Consider the following 23,882-nt stretch of genomic DNA (forward strand, 5'->3'; position numbering starts at 1 on the left):
CTATAATTACTCAAATTTTTAGACTTATTGCTTAGGTGTTTTACATTAGAATAAATATTTTTGTTGTCATTTGAAAAATTCTAATATTTTAAATTTATTGTCAACTAGCTGATGCCCGCGACTTCGTCCGCGTTAAAAATTAGGTTTTTTAAAAATTCCTTGGGAACTCTTTCATTTTTCCGGGATAAAAAGTAGCCTATGTCACTCTCCAGGTCTTTATCCATACCAATGCAAAAAAATCACGTCAATCCGTTGCACCGTTGCGACGTGATTGAAGGACAAACCAACAAACAAACACACATTCGCATTTATAATAAGGGTACTGATTACAAAAGTTCTGAAATATAAATATTTTGCAATAGTTATTAAACTTTATTTACGAGATTATTTATGAGTTTATAATAAACTGAAGTTGTTGATATCATAAAACTTTTTTTTACGTTTCGTAATAAGAAACATAGATAGTGTATATATATAATATTGTGTCTGTGTGCAAAACGGGGCACTTGAACGATTTCAATTCGCTTGTGAGCCCTCGTCTATAACTACTATTAGAAGTCAATGATTACTACAATCGAACTTGGATAGGGGAGAAACTTCTATTAGTGAGGATAATAGGCATTCAAGTCCGGTCATTTTATTTACTCTCTAAAAGATCTCCGGTTAATTAATTCCCTGCATTACTACGTATTACAATAAAGTATGAAACCGACGACAGTGCCTAAAAGTCAAAATCATATTTTATACAAAGCTGAATTTCATATTTTGAACACATTTTGAATTTCAATAGTTGTTTTCAAAAGGTTTCAAACGCGTTCTGCTTTATGAAGAAGCCCACAGCAAAATTAAAACATCCTAAAATATTTGCAAGGATATTATTATCCATATTAAAAGTTTAAATGGATCGAGGGATATCAAGTCCAAAGCTCCAAAAATTTTTAAACCACCTTTGTTAATTTTCTTCAATGTTAGTTTGCACTTATGATTTTACCCCACCTAACTGCTCCCCGTTAGCCCCGCATTCTTGCCTGCGTTACACTTGCCCCGCAAGCATTTTAGTTGAGGTTAGTAATCCCACATAATATCCATTGGTTGTCTTAGCATCATTGTGTAGTGGGCGGTGATCTATAGTAACCTAGGCAAAGTGTTACAATTCCTTTTAAACAAATATTTGAACTGTCACCCCAAATAGCAAACCTAATACACCACTGTTAAAAGCTTTTCTAAAATAACCCTTCTGTGTAGGGGATAGAGTTGTAATTTGAAAGTCAACAGGCTAAATCATAGTGCAAGGGATCAGCGGTTGTGATTACCTCGCGCTGTCCGCTCTCCTACGGGACAACACAAACGAATAGCATTAGTATTTTTGTACACTATTTCTTACTTCACAAAAATGTATATACACAAAACAATAAAAATGTAACAGTTAATCGGCTTCAATAGGGTCTTGCAGCCGTACTCAGAGTCGCTAATCATTACTTAAGATTGAGTTAAACGAGACAGATTTATGTGAGAGATATAGCTCTGTCTCGTTTTAACTAAACTTAAGTAACGATTAAGCGACTCTGAGTACGGATGTTAGACTGTAGTAATAAAAGTAATGAAGTGAGTTTTTGTATAGCGGTAGTTTATGGGGCTACGATTCATTATTAAAGAGGATAATTTTAAAAAATCATGATTTTATTTATTTTAACATGAACGTCACGCTGTACGGGAGGTAAATAATTAAGTCACAAACCGTAAACGACAACTTTTTTCAATTTTCTAACATAAAAATAGAGTAATTTCTGCGGGAATATAATTTTTATGTTTTACATTGAAAAATATTTGTCGTTTAAGCAAAGTGACATTATTAATCGCTTTCCGGACAGCGTGACGTTAATAATTAATTATTTTAAAAATGAATAAAAAATCATGACTTTTTAAAATTATTCTCTTTAATAATGAATTTATGGGATTAGATCCCATAAACTATACCGCTATACAAAAAGACCAAGACCAAGAAGCCCAAGACCCTATTAATAAAATTAAATGTAAATTTCGGGTAGGTACGCAAATACCAAGATGCTTCTTTAGCAAAGAGTTACGGGCGAAATTAATCATACAGTCAATCCGTCTGTAATTTGTCGATAAGTTTCTTCACATTTTATATAATACATATGTATGTAAATAAGAAGTAGGTAGATACGTTACATGCGTATCTAAAGTGAAGTCTTAAAATTACTACTCTTGGGTAACATTCGTAGAGCGCTATTTCTTTTACTCTCTTGCGTTTTGTATTTTCTGTCTTACTCATCACCGAGTACGAAAACTATGTAATATGAGTGTACCGTACCTACTACAGTGCGACAAGGCTCTCTTGGCACTTGAATGACATTGACAGGGGGGCGCTGTTAGAGAACAAATGCTTAGAATAATTAAACTTAAAGGGGACACTTGACGGCAACGTTAGTTCCGATTTTCACCACACGCCAAGATAGCTTTATCGCACTATTATGTCATTATTAGCAATGTTATTTGTCAAAAAAGACTAAATGGCAAAATAACAAATAACTAAAATTTATCGACAGATTACAGATAGATTGATATCAATTTCGACCGTTAGTGGCAAGCATCTAGCTAAGTAACGCATTAGTCAATTTGTAGTTTCTCGTCGTCAGCTCTAGGATAGCGGTGCCCTCAAAGAGCGGCCGTATAGTGACGGCACCGCTAGAAAGCGATGTCACGGTGTCTTAAATACCTTCTACGAAAACCACGTCATCTTATTCTACATAATAGACTGCTTCAGTGGCGTCATTTGACGTTTTCTCGTAACATCACTACCCATATTATAAATCAAGAGAACACGATTTTTGTTCGGAGAGACCAACTAGTTCGTATAGAACTCGCTCGCCATTTTTACCCTATGTGTCAAATGTCATTTCAAAAGTACGATTTTAGTCTAGTCTTCTATATATACTATAAAAGGATATTTATAAAATACGGATATAAAAAACATCTACGACATATGTCATGAGCTACCATACAAAACAAAAAGGAACGTATTTTCACGGACTCGGATCGGATGAGTGCGTAACCGCCGTAAGGGTGAACCGTATTTTTGACATGAAGCTTATGATCGGATGAGTGCATGATCGCTCTAAGTAAACGTTTCTCTAATTCGTGATTGTAGTCCCTTGATTTGCAGCGTACGTTACGGTTCATATTAATTTAAATCAATAATGACACTATATCAGACTTGCCAAAAAATCAAACATTAAATTTAAAAAAAAAGATTCTGACGAATTGAGAACCTCCTCCTTTTTTTGAAGTCTGTTCAAAAAAACCTTCAGGTTATGCTTTCCCGCTTTATTACATAAAAAAATACCCTATAAATCTTCAAAAGCTAGTTTTATCTTAGGTACTCATTAGATATGACTAATACTAAAACAGGACAAAACAAATTTTGATAAGATATAAGAAACAGAGAGATTGAAAGAATTTTGGAGCGAGATGTATGGTATATCACTAATAAAAGAAATCAAATCAAACAATGCATATCGATAAGCGATCGCTATCAGGCGTGCTCAGGCAAGATAACAACCACCGCGTGACGTACTCGTATATAACATAGCGTGCCATATTTACATTATATGTATTATGTTTACCTCCTTTCTTATCGTACAAAACCTTATTATACAAATACTAACTTATGTCCGCGACTTCGTCCGCGTTAACTACCAAATTTCTTTTAGTTGAATTTTCAAAAATTCATTCTTAGCGGATGTCTACGTCACAATAGCTATCTTCAAGCATAATTTCAGCCCGATCCGTCCAGTAGTTTGAGCTGTGCGTTGACAGACCAGTCAGTTAGTCAGTCAGTCAGCTTTTCCTTCTATATATTTAGACTAGCTTATTCGCGTTAGCGCGAATGTGCGGAACGATACGATTGCCGTTGACCAAACAATCCGCGATGTCACGAATCATTTGCCGAATCTGGATAGCGGAGCCGTACCATAACGAAAACCTACGTAGTATTTAGTATGTACCTATACTAAGTAAATTATACCAAGTATCCCAAGGGGTCTTATTCATTCATTAATTCAAAGGGGATTTATTTCTGCGAAAGTGTTTGAGAATTCCAAGCACGCCTGCCTCCATTTAAAACTTGACTGGCAATTTCTTTTGATATAAACCCGTCTAACGAGATCGATCAATATTCGAGTGAGATTCATGAATTTATTTTTAAACGAACACCGAGGTACTTGTTTACGTGTAAAGAAACTATAATTTATTTAACAAGATTGCTTTATGTAATCGTAATTAAACAAATACTTATAATTTTAAAAAGCTTTTGCCTTTTTAGTTTGGAATATTTGTTTGTATGAAGTTCTGTTAATTTAAATACAGATTTAAAAAAATTAGGCGATTCATAAAGTACCTATGTCTATTCTTATATCATTTTGATAAATTGGGAAAAATATAAAAGCTCCAACTAGACCTAAATATTTTTACAGTTTTAGTATTATTATACAACTGCCCAAAAAAGGAGTGTAATATTTCATGTTTTTTTTGTACAGGGTGTAACCAGAGCTCTAGCGAAAACGAACACCATAAAAAAAAACGCGAAAAAATCCTTTAAAAATCCTATAAATTATAAAAGTTTACAATATAACATAAAACATCTGACTGACGCTAGAGGTCAACGAACGTTGCGTAAGTAGGTTAATCGGAGTAAATGCCGCGTCGTAGGCGTGAGCATTGACCCGAGTTTTGCACGGTATAGGTACATTGCGGGTTTTAAAAATACTGAATCACTAAAACTAGGAATTGACGCAAATGATTATTGGTATTGGATTGTGGTTAGGTAGTATAACAATTATGCTTAGTTTTTACTAGCGTTCTAGTTACACCCTGTATGAGTTAATTTATTCAACCGTAAAAAACTAAAAATGCTCTTAAAATGCCTGAACAGAGTTGGATGTATGGGATTAGAATCCGTATAGGTATCATCCCTAGTTCAATGGCTAAATATTTTTTGAAAAAAAAGTAATGTGGCGGCTGTATCGTGTTTTTTTACTTTTTTTGGTCGATTTTTGGCAAGGCAGTCGTGTTTTTTTGCATTTTTATGCATATAATTTGGTAAACTGCAACGTAGCTTTACGATCTAATAAGTGAATGTATAGGCAGTTGATTATATAACAACGTAGCAGTGAAACTGTAGCAGTTAACGTTATCATAATTAATATTCATTCGCGCGACAGGGAACGCGAACAACTAGGGTGAATGTAAAGAGGCCGCAATGATATACCGTACCGATGTACCTAACAGATAACAACATAATATGCCTAGTACACATTGACGCATCACACTCAGCCAATGCATTCGCCAAACGTGTTCAGGCCCACTAGGTGTACATTTACTTCTATAGGTTTTCGTAAAAACATTACGCACCGAACCTTAGCGCAATTCTGAAATAACGTTTACATCAGCCGGCACTTGCCGAACGTATTGGGCTAATGTGTACTGGAACCTTCAGATTAAAATGTATGAAAATGCCATTTACTTGTTGTCATTTCCATATGAATTGATAATTCGTCATTACGCTTGCGTTCTTCTTATACCGAGTTCCCACGGTGAGTGATTCTGCGGATTATCCCGCACGGGCAGACGATCAAGTAGGTATATCCACGCACCCCGCATAAGCTCTTACAATCGTGCGTGTCAGTCTGTGAGGGTCTTGAGATTCAAAGCAATTTTGAAGTTACCGACTCGCCGCGAATCGGACGCATCGCGAAAGCCTTGTCTGCACTACCACGGACGATACCTTTCCCATGGTGCATAAGTACGGGCTGGTTCACGTCCATTCGCAATATCACGCACCGTGGGAAGCAAGTATTAGATACAGATTTCGGATTTTTACTATAAAACACGATGATACGATATTTAGCGTATTAATATTAGCTAATCAATCAACAAACACACTTTTATTCAAACATCGTTAATCAACTAACACGCTACTAGCAACACAAAATGAACCATATTCCGAAAGTGATAGAATTGAAATTGGTTTACCTTTTTGAAGTGGTTGAGTGTGTCGGGACTGTTTTCGCACATCTCCGTGATGAGCGTCACCCCGGTGATAAGGACGCCTGTGGACAAGATAGCGGAATGTACTTAACCGGTTCTTACAGGTTATAGTTAAATGCTAATTAAAACTGAACGAGTTACATGTACTTGCGACAGTAGTTTTTTTTAAAGAATATTAGCCAAGTTTATCATGCTGACTAATATTCCCCTTTCCCTTCCAATTAAGCGTAAAGCTTGTGCTAGGAGTAGGTACGACAATAGTGCAACGGGGGGGTTTGAACCGGTGACCTTCCGTTTTTCAGTCCGCTCCTTTAACCGTTGAGCTATCAAGGCTCTAGCTAACTTTGTTGTGACAAAATTTATGATTGTAAAGACTGCCCTGCCGTATTGATTTTTTTTTCAAAAAAATTATAGGTGTCACCTGTAATGATTCTAGCGATACTACCCTATAAATCCAAATCTGTTCAGGCCTTAACGACTTGGTATACAAGTTGCTCACTTGCTTTAACGGTGAAGGAAAACATCGTGAGGAAACCTGCATACCTGAGAGTTCTCCATATGTTCTCAAAAGTGTGTGACGTGTAGTCTGCCAATGCGCACATGGCCAGCGTGGTGTACTGATGATCCTCAAGACACATAAGGCGGCCTTCTACTGTATTACGGGGAAGACGAGGAAACGCTATAAAACTTACCATGATTCTTCTCCGTCAGCAAGCTCCTGGTCGCGGGCAGGAACATCTCCATCAGATCAGGAACACATCTGATGATCCTGAAGACACATAACGCGGCCTTCTACTGTATTACGGGGATGAAGAGGAAACGCTATAAAACTTACCATGATTCTTCTCCGTCAGCAAGCTCCTGGTCGCGGGCAGGAACATCTCCATCAGATCAGGAACACATCTGATGATCCTGAAGACACATAACGCGGCCTTCTACTGTATTACGGGGAAGACGAGGAAACGCTGTAAAACTTACCATGATTCTTCTCCGTTAGCAAGCTTCTGGTCGCGGGCAGGAACATCTCCATCAGATCGGGAACACGTCTGATGATCCTGAAGGCGCATAACGCTGCCTTCTTCTTGATGTACGCGTTGGGGGATTTGATCAGTCTCTCGACCTCTGAGGCGAGGTCTCGTGCCATTTCTGGTGACGCGATCGCTCCGAGAGTACATAGTGCCAGCCCCACCACGAACTGTGTGTTACTGTTGAGGTCACTGTGGAAACAATGTCGATATTAGCAATTAGCAGAGGTTTGATAGCAGAAACACATTTACAACTCTCCTCGAGTTACTTGTAACATTTTTGCGTCTAGTGACAAAGGGTGGTGTTGCAAAAGTGAGTTAGGGCTAAACGCAAAAAAAACTGCGCGTAACGTAATCTAATGCGTTTTGATAAGTGCAGGATTAGTTTTCAAGATCATATTTTCTAATAATTGTTTTATAAGAGATTACATGATGCCCACGACTTCGGCCACGTGGATTTAGGTATTTGATAATCTCATGAGAACTCTTTTATTTTCCGGGATAAAAAGTAGTCTGTCACTCTCCAGGTCTTTATGCAAAAAATCACGTCAATCGGTTGCTCCGTTGCGACGTGATTGAGGGACAGAGCAAGAAAGCAATATATTAACTAACAAGCACACTTTAAAACTCAAAATCAAATCATTTATTCAAACTGGGTACCATTGTACACTTTTTGATGGTCAGTTGTTGAATTTCTAAGATGTATTGGTGATTGAGTATGTGTAATCGATAATGAATTACGTAAACTTAAAACTACAGCTACGAGCTTTCGCATTAAAAATTTTTTTTTAAAGAATATTAGCCATGTTAAATGACTAATATTCCCCTTTCCTCTCCTAACTAAGCGTCAAGCTTGTGCTAGGAGTAGGTACGACAATTATAGTGCAACGGGCGAGGTTTGAACCATTGACCTTTCGGTTTTCAGTCCACTCCTTTACCCGTTGAGCTATTAATATGGGTAGTTAATAAGGCAAGGTAACTAAAGCACATAGCCAATATAAAATCGAGATCGGATCACGTAATTAAGTGCGCTCAGTCAACAAGACCGCCTCATAACCTTCTAACGTTGTTGGATTTAGTCGGGGGTTAACGTACTTGCGTGTCGTGAAGGCACCTCGTAAGTTATACATAATTATATGCGATGACTGTTCGAATTTATAAGGAAAAACAGAAGTAATTCATACTAATATTATAAGTGCAAAAGTGAGTGTGTAGTGTGTATGTACCTTTTCAGAGTAGCATCCTCCAGGCTACTTTTACCCCAAAAATCAAAGAAATCCCACGAAATTTCAAAAACGTAAATACGTGGACAAAGTCTTGGGTATCAACTATTTGGTAGGTACAAAGATATCTGGCATCCCGGAGACATAAGCTACTTTTATGCTAGAAAAGCAGAGTTCGCACGGGATTTTTAAAAGTGTGTGCATCCTCTATTTAGTGCACAAATATCTTGCATGCCGATTGCATAGGCTACGCGTACTTTTAATATCGGATAAGCAAAGAGTTTGCACAGGATTTTAAAAATCCTAAATCCACGTGGACGAAGTCTTGGGCATCATTTATTTGGAGCAGAGACGTACATGGACTACTTTTTATCACGGAAAAAATCAAACAGTTCCTACGGGATTTAAACAAAAAACTAAATCCACGAAGACGAAGTCGCCGGCATCATCTAGTAATCATAAAAACAATGATTGCGATGCCATATTTCATAATCATTAAGTCATTAACTGTGTCAGTTCTTTATTAAATCAATGAATATTTATCCATTGTAATTTTTGTAAACAGACACTAATACCAGTAATCCTACACGCAGGGCTTCTTTCCGCTTCGAACGTCCGAAACAAATAGACGATTACCTGTACTGTAATGCTGAAAATCATAACTTTTCATACTGACTATCAGGGTTAAAATATTATTTTCTCCATTTCTTCTGGAAATCCTATCATGTTTTCTCAAAGGCAAGCTATTTCCTGGTTGAAATAAACTCTCCACTAGTCAAGTATGACATATTAGATATCTAAAGGATATAAGTTTGTAAATATAAAGGATAGAGATAGTACAGTAGCTAGCAAGAAATATTGTGCAATCGACCTTTAGAATGAGATTACGACTTCGTAGAGCGTTGTCTCTGTCACTCATTCCTATGTGACGTTTTGATGGTCTCAACGACAGAGAACGCTATACAAAACCGCTGTCTTTCTAAAGGTCAATGTACAATATTTTTTGTCAGTCAAGATGTTCTTGCGCCATATTTTCCCCTGAATTATTTATTTTAAGCTGAGCTTGCGCGTCTTTCTCAAGTAATTGAGACTCAATGTCCGACATTTTCCTTTTTGAAGAAATTCCACTTACTTTTTCAAACAGTTGGTGATGAGAAGGTGTACATCCTGACGTTCGTCCAGAAGCAGCATAGCTCCTAAATACCCGACCCGCTTGTCCGTGAACCGTGGACTCGCGATCAACTTCAGGCATTCTAACTGACCGAAGTGCGCTGGGTAACCCAGCATGTGGATGTATAGGAGTTTCGCGATGTTCCGACATCTGGAAGTTTTGGACACATTAGCACAGTATAAGGAGTACACAGAAGTCCGACGCCTTTGATCTCGTGGTAAATGTCCCGGAATTAAGGTACGGACAGACGTGCTCAAAATAAGCGTGCTTTTATGCTAGCTTAATGTTAGCATGCTCATGCAACTGTTCACATTTGCCAGCAATAAGCATGCTTAAATAAACTGTAGAGTTATATGTTGTATGTTGTACTGAGTAATGCTATAAGCAAACCCTGTTCAGACGCGCTCGGAGCACGCCCCCTTCTACCCGCGCCTCAGGTAGCATGCTCGAAAATCAAACGTCGGTTGATTTTTGAGCATGCTCGAAATAAGCATGCTCATTACATGACACACGTGCTACTAATGAGCACTTGCTCAATAAAAGCATGCTTTCGTGCTAGTAATGAGCACGTCTGTCCGTACCCTTAATATGGAGATCCCGGGATCGAACCTCTGGTAGGTAATAAGGTACAGTACGCGGTAGAAAGTATTAATTTAATTTAATTTATTTATTGGATATTATTACATATTAAATTACATATAAAATACAGATTAAAAAAAAAAAAAAAAAAACAAGTAATAATTGTAGACCTAGGTTTAGTAGACGTATGAATGGGCAACCCCTGCACTAGTAAACACTGTATTACAGTGGGTTGCCTTCTCCATTTCTAAAAACTTGAATAAATGTTATTACAATTTGGTGCTCTAAGGTCGGATATGTTATACCGGTGTCTATTACAAGTGATAGTGGTGTGCATGTATGCGAGTGCGTGTGTGCGTGTGTTAAGGTGTGTATGTGTGTTGTACATCGACTTTTAAAACTAGATCTCTGTCGTTGAACCGACAAAACGTCATATAACTAACTATGAATTTAGTGTGATACTCGCCTCCAAACGCTGTCCTCCTCTCTGAAGGTGGATCTAATGTACGCGCACTCCTTGTTCACAACGCTCCTTTCCTCGGCCGCGGTTCTGGCCGCGCGGATTTGTCGGATCAGATCCCGGAGGCGAGTCGGCGTCTGCATCCGCACTGAAACCGGCGCGACTGTTTACGGACGACACACACACAAAAAAGCGTTGATCAGTGCATTTGTTTTGTTCAACTATATTATTACTACTTAATATAAAGCGTGGGTGGGTGCTTCGTGGAAAACAATCGATAACAACCATATAACAACTAAGTATATCTAGCACCCCAGCCAAGTGCGAGTCGGACTCGTATATCGAAAGATCCGTATCTTGGAAGGATGCGTGTAATTATTTTATTGTTTAAACTAGAATATGCCCGGGTCATCGCCTGCATATAGAGTGTGCACTACACAAATTTCGGACTCGTATATCGAGGGATCCGTATCTTGGAAGGAAGCGTGTAATTATTTTATTGTTTAAACTAGAATATGCCCGGGTCATCGCCTGCATATAGAGTGTGCACTACACAAATTTCAAACCCCTATTTTACGAATGTCTACGTGATACTAATAGCTATCTGCATTCAGCTCGATCTGTCCATGGTTTGAGCTGTGCATTGATAGATCAGTCAGTCAGTCAGTCAGTCAGTCAGTCACCTTTTCCTTTTATATATTAAGAAGAAGATCAAATTAAAAAGCCGTGTTAGAATTTAATAGTTTGAAATTGAGTTGTAGTAAGGAAAAATAGAGTGGTTAGTCTATCGTACTAGGAGTAACTACTTGGTAGGTGCTAGGTACTTAAAAACAATAACAGATGGCGGCCTCAAAACAACTATTCTGTTTGGCTGGCATTTTTATAGTAACATTAGCTTGATTCTGGCCAAAAAAATTGTATCCACAAATCGCGCTTAAAGAAGACTTACTTCAAAAATATCTAAGTATTTATACCTAGGAAGTTTATCTAATTTGTTTAGAGAAATAGAAAATAAATTGTTAGTTAGTTAAGTAGCAATCATTAAGAAAAGCTGAAATCGAAATTTAGCAAAATCTCAGGTCTTTGAGCTTTGAGTGTAACTTTTTGCAAGAAAACAGCACAATTGCATTTCTATAACTTCCTTCATATTATATATTCAACCATTATAGCTATAAGTTTTTGGAGGGAAGCTAAAGCCCTGTACCATGTCAACCACCCATCCAGTACCAGGCTTGGGTAACTGGCAGAGTTAATTTATACAAAAACTTACACTCGAAGGATTTTCCAAGGCGGTTAAAATTGTAAGCAGAGCACTATTGTTTACGTTTAAAATGTTTAAGTTACTGTTTACCTGACCAATTAGAATGTAAGTAAGTAGTGTAAGTGAACAACAACTGTACTCACCTCTCTCTATGGCCTCATTTACCACTTGCTTTATGGTGGCAATGTTGAACGCTGGGTTAAACCTGCAACAAAAATTAAATTCAATGATCCTTTTTTCACACACATGCAAACTGTGGAATCAACCCCCTTCAGCGGTGTTCCCATTAGATTACAACATAAGGATAACATTCAAGGGGCGAACCAACAAATTCCTAAACGGCCAGCAACACATTGGGGGTTCCTCTGGTGCTGCAAATGTTCATGGGCGGCAGTTATCACTTAACATCAGGAAACCCGCCAGCTTGTTTGCTTGCTATTTTTATTTCAATCAACCGGCCAAGTGTGAGTCAGACTCGCACACTGAGGGTTTTGTACTCAAGTATTTTTTCAACATTTTGCATGATAGATCAAAAACTATAATGCATAAACATAAATAAAAATCTGTTTTAGAATGTACAGGTAAAGCTCTTTCATATGATATTCCACTTGGTATAGTTATCTTTACTTTGAAAATAGAAAATACTAATTATTTGCTCATGAACAGATTTTAATAAAAAAATTTGTGATATTACCACAAATTCAGTTCATTACCTATGGGTTCACACATAGTTCATCCCCCATTGAATTGAAATTTTGTACAGTTGTTAGCACTTGCGTGAACGTTACCATCAACATACATGTACAATAGTTAGGTAGTGCATGAGCAGTGGCGTGCAGGTCATAGAGGCATAAATGCACTGCTTACCCTAGTTGTAATAGCTCAATGCATATTTTTCATTATGACCTATCAGTAAACAGATTCCTACCAACTAATGCTTACCCTGTTTTCAAACACTGTGCACGCCACTGTGCATGAGGTGTTCTAAGAAAAGTGCCTTTGCAACACATGACAAACACCAGCTAGTTGTAATGTATGCGACTCAATAGGCTAACAGTATAACCACGGTTATACTGTTGTTTACAAATGCATGACGTCAGAGCACAGATAATCTATCGGCCAAACATGGCCGACAGTGTTTTCACCTGTCTAAGAAAAATATTTTTTTAAATTAAAGTTTTACGGTTTTTAGGGCGCAAAAAAATATAGTGTTAATTTTTTTGATATAATAGGACAAATATTAACCATTTAAGACCAACTTAAAAAAATTGTCAAGTAGCCTATTTACACAGTTGTGCGAATAGATTTAGATATATGCTTTTTATACACATATCTACTTAGACTACCACAGAATAACAATATGTTGTTTACTATAATATCTACCTGCTTTGTTTTCTTTCCATATAAGTAGCATTTAAAGTTAGTACTAGACACTAGTTAAAGTACTAGACTTTAATTAATTCTAAAAGTAGACTTTGAACTATGCAACCACACAATGGTACTGATTCTGAGCACAACTAAATTTTAGAGTATTCACATCCTCTTCTTTGTAATGTAATATGAAAAGGACAGACACAGTTTGCCAGTATTAAATTTAATTTAGAGCTGTCAAATCGCGACTTTACATGCCAGTCGCAAGCCTATTGCCTAAATTTGAAGAGCGCACTTAAATTTAGAGTCTATAATGTAAAATTCATGTTCCATCCTTTTTTAGCGATATCAAACAGAAAAATATGCAGATACCTTAAATTTAGTTTAGAAAAGACAACAGAATCGGCGCCATTATAAATACAGCGCTTGGAAGGGGACTTTTGCACTACTTTGCAACTAGATTACTATAAATTCAGCCAATCACAAACCATCCGGAATTAACCTGCTGTAGGGTGATTGCCTAAAACCTGCATCAATCATTATTACAATCTCAATTGTTGTGATTGGCTGAATTTGAGCGATTCTTGTTACAACAATGCATTGTAGCCAATAATGAGTGAGCGCCAACCAATCAGAGGTGATTGCGATTGTGGCAGTGTAGCTGTAATTCTCCCGCAATCACGCAGCGGGCCACCTTACTGTACCCACCTTAAAAGTTTTTCTTTTTGTAATGTCCTTTTGTGGTATGCAGTAAAGCATGACATACATACATAATAGAGGCTAGACTTACAACCACAACCAATGCCACATTAAAGCCTTGCTGTCACTGGTATCATGTATCTTAACATAGGGCGACCTCATTTCTTATCAATAAGAGTGAAATATAGGTTACTATAGTCTCTCAACTTGTAAGTAAAGCTAAACTAACTAAATAGCACAAACTGTAAGGATTCTTTGACAGTCATTATAAAAAAGTTAGTGTCTGGTTCTTTTTAAGTTTCAATAACTGTGAATTGAGATTAGTGTAGGCTCTAGTACTTAATAGATCCACAAAGTAAGTCAAGTTAATATAAATAGTTAAATACCTTAGCACAACTTCTCATTTAATTAGTGAAAGGAAATAAACTAATTACCCAGAGTCCGAGCCGTTCATCTTGTTGTCTTCGATGAGGTTACTTAAAATAAATCAGATCTTCCTTCGAGATTGTGGAACAGGATAATAATAATCGTTCTTTGACTGACAGGTGCATTAACTTAGGACACGAAACTAATTTCACCGAAAGGTTATCACTTAAAATAACATAAAACGATAATGTAAGAAAATGAAACAATAAACTACGAGGCTTTAGTCAGGCCTAAAACCATTTTATCTTGTCACAAACCATAAAAATGCAAGAGAAATCGCATGCCACCTCTTATACAATAATATCATATTTTCACTTTAAAACCAAACTAAACCATTGTATCATTTATGAGATTTAACATTATTTATAGTAAAGCACTGAACACCGCTCAATTTAATCTTCTAGCATAAATTTTTAGAGAAATACTACGGCAAACCGCCAGCTGACATATCCTGCGTTGCAAGAAATTCAACATGGCCGACATGACATGACCAAAGTACTCTGTGGACATGACATGACTCGCGCAGTTAAGTGTTACCATCTGCTTTCCATGAAAACGCACTAAGCACGTATATCCGTATATATTATATCAGTCACAAGTCACAACCAAACTCGAAAATGCTTTAAATAGCGTTTATAATAAAGATCTGCATGTAGAATGTACGTAGTTCTGGACGTTGTTAATCTATGTATCACCTGTTGTCACTTGTCAGTAGGTATAATTTTGACCGGAGACAATTTTAAAAACGCGTTAAAACACAAAGTAAGGATAGAAAAACATAAAGGAAGGACCTATAATCCTTAATCTATGGTTAAAAAGGACCTAAAATCGAAATAAAATCACTAATTATTTTTTTATAAAAGTGCACCAGCTGGTGGCTCATAGATTAAGTTGGCATCATTGTCGCAGTCATTCGCTCTTTCGTTCGTAAATCGCACATGACGTTTGATGAATAGTCAAGTTGTGTACTTAATTAAATAAATAAATTATTCGTTATATTTTATTAAGTAGGTACGTAGTTGTAAAAACCCTGCTATAAAAATCAATAAAAAAATTATAACTTTCGAGTAATCATAACTCGGCAGCTCGATTTGAATCAAGACTTGATACTTCTTTATTCTTCCTTCATGCCATACATCTACATCCTTCCCATCTAACGACGTGGAATAAAATATCACTCATCTCTATTTGAATTGTTCTATCCTCTAATCGTAACGCGATCTTTTATTTAACTAAATATTATGTCGGCCATGATCTTGACTCTCAGAAGTAAACCATAAACACTCGTAACTGTGTTAGGTCGAAATCAAATTCGGTTAATCACCTACCTTCTATTTTGTTCGGGAGGTAGAACACTCCAATCGACTTCGTACATGGGATAAGCCATGGTTATTATAAATTAAATATTGGCACAAACAAAACAATCACTAGAACATTTCACAAGTATGTCACGTTAGTTTACGACGCTGCAAACTGTCCTTATCAGTATTTTATCAGGTACAGTACAGGTGCTCCTCAAATATTCAGTAATAACGTATCTCTTATCAAATGTACAATTTATCACTAAAAAAGGACAGCAATACACACACATCAGCGTCGTTCGTATGTTTTATTTTCAAACGTCAATAACGTATGTACAAAACAATGGGACGAGTCACAACATTATCTTAATAGGAAAGCTAATTAATATTCATTGTATTGGTATTGCAGTTGTATAATAAATATTATGGATGTCGCAACCCGCAGACGTTCTGATTTTACAAATTGTCGTCGTGATTTCGTGGCGGTCTCTCCACGCTGTTTCTCTTTATGCAGTCCACTAGCCACCGTATGCCTTCGTCCACACCGTCTCTGAAAAAAAATACAAAAATATATTGCATTTCTTATTGAATGGCAATATTAAAACTACATTTAAATATTACCAAACTACTACACGATAGATTACGAATTGTAACTGGTGTTATAATATAAATTAGTATTAACTAGCTGATGCCCGCGACTTCATCCGCGTGGATTTACGTTTTTCAAAATCCTGCGGAAACCTTTTTGATTTTCCGGGATAAAAAGTAACCTATGTGTTAATCTAGGGTATAATCTATCTCTATATTAATTATATATTCAGTAAGTAACAAGCAGCCAAATATCCAAACATCCACACTTTCACATTTATAATATTACTAGCTGCCCCGGCGAACTTCGCCTAACAGTCGATTTCTTTTCAGGATTTTTTTAAAATTTAACTTATATAATTAATAATTATATAAAATAGTAAACAATATTAGTAGGTACCTAACTAGGCGGATTGAAAAGTTCGTGGCCTCACATAAAAGCAGTGTCTTGTAAAAGTTTGATTGATTAAAAATATTTTTATTTATTTGTTTATCATTTATTAGTCATAATGATAAACTTAGATAATATTCTTTAAAAAAAAATTATTAAGATGGAGGAAGCGCCGGCATAACCAACTCTTAGTTAGGTATAAGATATGTGCTGCACAGTGCACAATTTAAGAAATAAACGTTTTTCTTTCTTTCTTATTTGTATAGAGGTTCTGCAGCAACTTGAGACACTCACTCTTTCTCACTCGTTTTTGACTTTCTGGCGTAAACTGGCGGTCTCGCGTACAACGTCTAAATGCGAAAACCAGGATAGAATATGTTAGATGACTAGATGATGCCCGCAACTCCATTCAAGTAGTTTTAGGTTTTCGAAACATACCGCGGGAACTCTTTGTTTATCCAGGATAAAAGATCTAAAGTATCTGTTTCCAAACTGCAAGCTATCTCTGTACCTAATTTCATCAAAATCGGTAAGTTAATGGACAATGAAAAGTAACAGACAAAAAATGAATCACCGAAATTTATTCCAAACTCCGAAATTCCAAACGACTTTTTTTTTGTTTTTGGAAAAGAAATTTTTTGGAAAATTCACGGGAAAAGGGGGTTCCCGCGGGACGTGGACGAAGTCGCGGGCAACAGCTAGTTTATAATATTATTGGTATGAATTTATTTACCCAGTCAAGGCAGACGTAGCCATCAGCATAATGTCCCTAGCGCCTATCAAGTGTGCGTTCTGGTTGAAGATTGGTTTGACTGTGTGCACACCCATGCAGTCTGGAATGTCTTGCTTGTTCGCTAGCACCAACAGAGGGACCCCGGACAGGTGCTCCGACGCTATCATCCTGTCTAGAACAGAAAACTGTTAAATATCCCCTGGAGCACTGCAGAGGCGTAAAGCTCCCTTTGCGTTTCTATCGCCTTTATAATGGCAAGTGTTCTGACGAGTTGTATGGCCTCATTCTACCAACTCCTTTTTTTTAAATAAGCGAGTTAGCGAGCAAACGAGCAAGCGGGTCACCTGATGTTAAGTGATTACCGCCGCCGATGAACATTTGAAACAACAGAGGAACTGCCGATGCGTTGCCGGCCTTTCAGGAATTTGCTGGGCCGCCCCTTCAATAACCCCAGTTGTAATCTAGTGGGAACACCGCCGATGGGAGTTGATTCCACAGCTTGTATGTGCGTGGAAAGAAAGGTCGGGCAAAGTGGTGAGGATGAAATTGCTTACAGTGGCGCGCGGTGCGTTTGTAGAAAAAGGAGGGTGGAATGAGGTCAAAAAGCTCTTCAGCACTCCCCATTATAAAGGCGATTTTACTACAAACGCACTGCACGCCAATATCTTATCAATAACCAGTACTATCACCTGTCTTCGTTTTTGCTAGCATTCTTAATAACACTGTATGATCTAAATACAATAAAATATTACCAAAACTTACCAAAAGTTTCTTTTGACTCTGACACCCTTTCTCTATCTGAAGAGTCTACAATATAAATGACGCCATGGCATTCTGCGTAATACTGGAAAAAAACAAAGTCAGGACTCACAAGTGTTTTATGAAGCGTAAAATTTAATTAATTGCTTAACTCAGACAAAACTTTACACTGTTTGAAACAAAAACCTATAAACTCACTTTATCCCACAGTGATTGCAATTCCTGTTGTCCACCAAGGTCCCAAAAATTAAGTCTAACTCCATCTACATCTATTTTACCTATATTTAACCCTACTGTGGTTGTGATTCGACTGGGATTCATTGCTTTATACTTTCTGTTGTATTTTGTTTTAGCAGCTTCCAGATACGTCTGAAACAAATAATTAAGTTTTATTTATTGTATTATTCAATAAATCAATAGTAAAAATTGTTTATTTCAAACTAAATGATGCTCACGACTTCATCCATGTGGATTTAGGTTTTTAAAAATCCCATGGGAACTCTTTGATTTTCCGGGATAAAAAGTAGCCTATGTCCTTGCCCGGGATGCAAGCTATATCTGTAACAGATTTCGTCGAAATCGGTTATACCGGTGTGTTGGTAAGTGTATGTACATAATATGTGTTTGTGTGCGTTTAATATATTGCTAGCTAGTTTTATTTTTGGTTTATTTTAATCCAAATTGTATTTTTCTGTCTTTTATTTTATAATCCAAACCAATATTTGATCTATCTGCATTCTGCTAGCTTTTCACAACCTAGTTATCTATTTAACAGATTTCGTACCTACCTAAATTTGGTACCTACAGAGTTATCTTATCACAGGGATACTACTTTTTGTCCCAGAGAATCAAAAGAGTGGATTTTCAGTCAACCTTTACAGATGATGCGTGTGATTTATCCACATGAATTTGGGTTGTTTAAAAACTGTGTGGGAACTCTTTAATTTTTAATGATAAAAAGTAGCCTAGGTCTCTAGAATCAAATCCCTATCCCTGCACCAAATTTCGCCAAAGTTGATTAAGCAGATGGGCCATAACATGGTAACGATAAATACACTTTCGCATAATATTAATAAGGACATTGAGATAACCTACATGCAAAATTTCGTTTCTGGAGCCAGCAGTTTGAGCTCTACGTCGTGGGTACGTTGACATGTTAGTCAGTAAGCTTCTACTTTTATAATAATAATATCTACTTACAGTACGGAAGAAATTGTCAGGATATCAGTATTTGAAAACTGTAATATTTACCGTTTTCCCCGCATTATCAAGTCCTAATATCAACACGAAGTATTCGTCTTTTTGAACAATATATTTATAAAAACCGTGGAGTAACGTATACATCGTTGTACATTTTATTTTTAATAAAACGTAGGGCACTTGAATGAAATTAATTTATAATTTCGAATTCCGACAGTTTTCTACTAGTCGGAGAAAATCAAATCGAAATCAAATTATTTTAATCCATCCACATCCATCCAAACAAAAACAACAAATCTATTTGACAGATTGACATGACGTTGACATTGACAACGACAACAATGACATTTTCCTTTCCCACGTATTCATCCAAGACTATAAACAACTTCTAATGGCACGTGAGTGAGGGATTATACCAAGGATTTTACTACATGACCTACTACTACTCAGCACTACCTACTACAATATGCCCACCTGTCAATGTCATCAAGTGCCAAAAGAGCCTTGTCGTCTCACTTGTCGTAGGTACTGTAATAAAATTACATAGTTAGTTAAAAAAAATAGTTTATTTATTCTAAAAATGCCTCCTAAAACACCAAAGCCCATTCTAGTTACAGAGAAATCGAGTGCTGCTAGCGAAAAAGAACTAAGTGTACCATGTTCCTTGACCCTATCTTTCGTTTTAAAGGGAGATGGTTTTGGTCCTGGAGATTGGAATTTATTGGTCCTATTTAATGGCCAAATTATTCTTGAAACCAAATGGCATAAAAATCATACTCTTCACTATGACAGTTTACCTGTGGATTTGAAACAATCGTATTATCAAAGCTTATTAGCTGAACAACCTTTAATTTTTCTTGTTCGTATTGTTGGTGGTAAAGGAGCAAAAGATGCAGATCCTCTACTCAACCCTGACAATCACGCTGGTGCGACTGTCGATTTGTTTCCATTGGTTTTGGGCGAGAAAGAAATATTTCTAAAAGTGCGGATAATTAATACAATTACAGGCTTAACCACAGGTTGTGCAGTAGAATTGTCTGCACAAATTGAGGGTGAAATAGAACATGATAAAATTCCTCTGATGCTTACTATGATTTCCGGCCATTGCTTCCCAGTAGCGAGAGAAGGAACAGTTTATTTAAGTGCAATAGGATTGAATGGTATTTGTAGCTCACAAGCGTCATCTTTTGGCATGTCCTTAAGTTCTTCGAACGCCACAAAGGTTGTATGGGCATCTGCTTGTAACGCTGGTTTAGTAGGCAATTCAACATTTAATGTTCCACGTGAAGATAAATTTGTACCAGATGACCTGGAACTAATGGTTACTGATACTTGTAATTCGGTTTATTGGAATTCTATGACACGTGTGCTAGTTGACTCGGGGGATCTACGCGAAAGACTCACGTCTCAGTTTCTAATTGAAATTGCAGGTGTACCTAAAACTGGTAAAATTGACGTAAGAAGTCGATATATGGCATTTGTGGATGCGGGTGTACTGTTGGAACCTGGACAATTTGGTGTTACCGTCTGCACGAGACTTCTATTTTACAATGAATCTTATTTGCCAGAAGGCACTGGGGCTCTATTAGAACTACCTGTGACTAGTGCGAAATTAGTCAGTGCTAGAGATACCGATTATGTTACGGATGACTCTGGACATGCTGCATACATCGTAATGAGATTTGATTTGTTTGATCCCCTAACTGCTAAAGCTAAAATGGCGACGCTTTTTGAAGTGTTAGGTTTTCCTTCTCCAGAAGGTAATGCTGCACCCACGAATGAGTTATATGTTGACACCGTATCTGCTGAAACCCCGCTCGATGTAAGACGCATAAGGAAAGAAGGTGGAGCTTTGGCTGTACATAAAGAATTAATTGGTCTATCTTGTAGAGGAAAAGTTCAAATAAATCAAAACTTAAAGCGAACAGCGGCTAGTCGTCTTCTCTCCAGAATGCGATCTCTGGTAAAACAATTTCCGCCAGGAGAGTGTTCGTTCCTACAATGGCAAGATACCGTCATTGCCCAGCATGCGGCTAGCCGGCGTGCACTGACGTCTTCATTTGCACCGCAACCACCGCCTCCACATACCTCTTCACGTGTTGCAGCAGTGCGAAGCCGTTTAGCTGGAGATATGCGGATCGCAGAGCATCATATTGAAAAAAATTTTGTAGCTGCCCCAAAGCATCCGAGGGTTTTGCTTGCAAAGGTTCTTCGTTGTTTGGAAGAAAACAGTGATTCTGAAGCCCGTGACTATCTGCTGCAAGCTTTAACTGCGCAGACAAGAAATAGATATTTGTTATGGACATTCGGAGGCATACATTACGACAAAGAAGGATCTTATGAAATTGCTGCTGCGGCTTTTCGTATTGCTGTTATGGGTGATACTTCAGATGGCACTATGGGAGCAGTCGGCTGGGCAGCTTTGCATGCATTACACCATTACAATCTGAATGCTAGTGCAGCTTTTGTAGCAGCTCGAAGGATGCGGAAGGCGTACGAGCTGCCAAGAGAATGGAAAAAGTTCCTGCAACGGTGGGTGGAAACGAGTGGTGAGGAGGAAACGTTTTGGTTACCTGCCACGCTAAACATCGAAAATCCTATGTTGCTCGCTTCAGCATTTTTTCTTTGCTTGAGATGTTACAAATTCAGTGAAAGACTTCTTCAATGTGTCGAAGAAGGCTGTGTTACCCGAGGATCTCGGTATGGGTTCGAGAATAAACTTACCGTTGATAATTACTACATAAGAGCTGCTTCGCTTATATTACAACGTGAATTGGAAAAAGCTTTAGAACTGACAGAGCAAGGGATAAATCTGTACGGCCCATCTGCTATAATGTCTCAAATGCGAGCAGTTTGTTTGACTTGCCTCCGAGGATGGGATAGCAAATGTAACAGTGCGCTATTAGAAGCGGATCGTGCAGGAGCGGAAACCTGCCCGTTGTTACTTTATCGAGGTGCCTTAGGTGTGCTCAAAAGTGATCCATCAGAGGCATTGCAACGGGCTGCACGTGCTCATAAAGTTGCCCCGTCGCCTCATACAGCATTAATCATCAGTCGCGTGTATGCAAAAATTGGGGAAGAGAAGTTAGCTGAGAGATGGGCTGCAGCGGCAGTAAACACTGAACCATTGCTTGCAGATGGATGGGCTTTTTTAGCAATACTAGCAATGTCTGATCGTAATATTGACAAAGCTAGGATGATGCTCCGTACTGCGAAACAAGCGGGTCCAATTAGTTCGGACTTAGAAGAAGAGTTAACGAAAATCATGAAGATTGTCCCGATTGAGACCTTACCAAGTGCACTGGTAAAAGATTTATGTCTTTGCGAGTATTATTAAGATTAGGTACCACTTGTTAGTCTGTATTATTAAATTACTTAATTATTAAAAAATGCAGTTTGTATCTAAGTTGTAATTTTTTTATTTATTTTACACCCAATAGCGATCTGTACATTTCTTCAGGGCTTATATAGTAACCTGGGACGTTGTTGTTTCTCAAAATTGTATGGTTTTATTCACGGTATATTTTAAGGTTTTTTCGATAAATAAAGTCCCTAAGTAACATTTCTACAGATTAAGCACAGATAGATTGATTATTTATTATTAATTTCGGCCGTTAAACTCAATACTCTATTAACAATCAAACTCACATAGCAAAAATCTTTAATTTTCCATAGAAGAGTTTGTACAGTTAGGTAGGTACTTCATTTACCCTATAGGTAAGTACATATAGAGTAAATGAAGTTCATTTACGCTATAGGTACATATATGGAAAACTGGGCGAAATTTTCAGTTTTAATAGGTACTTCTTTATTTAGAACAGGAAAACCACTGTTGAATTTATTTGATAGAAAACACATTATTGTTACAATTTCCCATATACCGCTCTTTTAAAGTTTCGCTACATAACGAGCAGGTTGGTGACGGCTGCTCCGTCGAAGTAGAGTTTTAAGATAGGTTCCTAACTTTAAATATACCTTACCTAGTAGAAATAAGAGTAATCTCGCACCTCTATAACTACTTGTGGGATAGGTACTGAGAGTGTATCGTCAGCATGGTCCGTTTGGCGTATGAAGCGAACTTTATGAAATACATACTCTTCTTCATTAACCTGGTGTTCATGGTGAGTTCGTTTTATGTTTTCCAAGCAAGTGATATTTAATTAACTAAAACGCACATAACTCCGAAAAGTTAGAGGTGCGTGCCCGGGATCGAATCCCCGACCTCCGATTAGAAGGCGGACGTCCTAACCACTAGGCTATCACAGCTTATAACCTAAAACTACGTGCACCAAATCGCGGGCATCATCTAGATTCTAGACACTTAAGTACCTACCTAAACTATAAAGCCGTTAATTACAAAAAATGTTTTGAATTATCGCCAAAAACGGGGGAATTTTCGTAAAACTATATTGTGTTTAAGTAAGGTATACCATCTTAGAAACAAAAATGAAGAAGTACCTACCTACTGTATATGGGACCAAACTACTTAATAAAAACTAACAAGTAAACTATAATACCCATAGCATTATTTTTTAGAAACAATAGTTTTTGAATTCTTTATTCCCAATTTTTTTGTTCATAACTCAAAAAATAAGTAGGTACCTAACTACCTATTGTAAAGTAAAC

General features: G+C 37.3%; 3 protein-coding genes across 9 annotated transcripts in view; 1 reads left to right on the forward strand and 2 right to left on the reverse strand.

The window, feature by feature from the left end:
• AP-1gamma (adaptor protein complex 1, gamma subunit) overlaps positions 1-15,803 on the reverse strand; it is a 37,978-nt gene extending 22,175 nt beyond the window's left edge. The window contains exons 1-7 of one of the 7 annotated variants that reach the window (XM_034984310.2): positions 15,613-15,803; positions 11,932-11,993; positions 10,534-10,675; positions 9,450-9,638; positions 7,048-7,286; positions 6,055-6,131; positions 1,314-1,331 (exon numbers count right to left, since the gene is read on the reverse strand). In XM_034984310.2, coding sequence (XP_034840201.1) covers positions 1,314-1,331; positions 6,055-6,131; positions 7,048-7,286; positions 9,450-9,638; positions 10,534-10,675; positions 11,932-11,993; positions 15,613-15,671 — 786 coding nt within the window. In that variant the 5' untranslated portion in view covers positions 15,672-15,803. Of the gene's footprint in view, positions 1-1,313; positions 1,332-6,054; positions 6,132-7,047; positions 7,287-9,449; positions 9,639-10,533; positions 10,691-11,931; positions 11,994-14,292; positions 14,751-15,612 lie in introns of those variants that run through there. The other 6 variants (XM_069509412.1, XM_069509417.1, XM_069509416.1 and 3 more) reach the window with 6 other exon arrangements.
• A 71-nt stretch (positions 15,804-15,874) lies between these two features.
• Positions 15,875-19,565, reverse strand: Arfrp1 (ADP-ribosylation factor related protein 1). Its single transcript, XM_034984309.2, has 5 exons — positions 19,308-19,565; positions 18,255-18,425; positions 18,060-18,141; positions 17,298-17,469; positions 15,875-16,135 (listed from the first exon to the last, which is right to left on the reverse strand). The coding sequence occupies exons 1-5, from the start codon at positions 19,398-19,400 to the stop codon at positions 16,042-16,044; spliced, it is 612 nt and encodes a 203-aa protein (XP_034840200.1). The 5' UTR covers positions 19,401-19,565; the 3' UTR covers positions 15,875-16,041.
• Positions 19,566-19,816: 251 nt separating this feature from the next.
• LOC117996263 (uncharacterized) lies at positions 19,817-22,593 on the forward strand. The gene has a single exon (XM_034984308.2). The coding sequence runs from the start codon at positions 19,837-19,839 to the stop codon at positions 22,591-22,593; it is 2,757 nt and encodes a 918-aa protein (XP_034840199.1). The 5' UTR covers positions 19,817-19,836.
• The last annotated feature ends 1,289 nt before the right edge of the window (positions 22,594-23,882 follow it).

The sequence above is a fragment of the Maniola hyperantus genome, chromosome 3 (assembly GCF_902806685.2).
Source record: "Maniola hyperantus chromosome 3, iAphHyp1.2, whole genome shotgun sequence".
Lineage (NCBI taxonomy): Eukaryota > Metazoa > Arthropoda > Insecta > Lepidoptera > Nymphalidae > Maniola > Maniola hyperantus.

What these genes read in the sequence shown, in the direction of transcription:
- Arfrp1 (XM_034984309.2), bottom strand. Translation starts at nt 19,400, where the DNA reads ATGTATACGTTACTCCACGGTTTTTATAAATATATTGTTCAAAAAGAC. An exon ending in TTGATAATGCGGGGAAAACG is followed by an intron (nt 18,426 to 19,307) that starts GTAAATATTACA and finishes TATTTGTTTCAG; the next exon opens with ACGTATCTGGAAGCTGCTAA. An exon ending in TGCAATCACTGTGGGATAAA is followed by an intron (nt 18,142 to 18,254) that starts GTGAGTTTATAG and finishes GTTTTTTTCCAG; the next exon opens with TATTACGCAGAATGCCATGG.
- LOC117996263 (XM_034984308.2), top strand. Translation starts at nt 19,837, where the DNA reads ATGCCTCCTAAAACACCAAAGCCCATTCTAGTTACAGAGAAATCGAGT.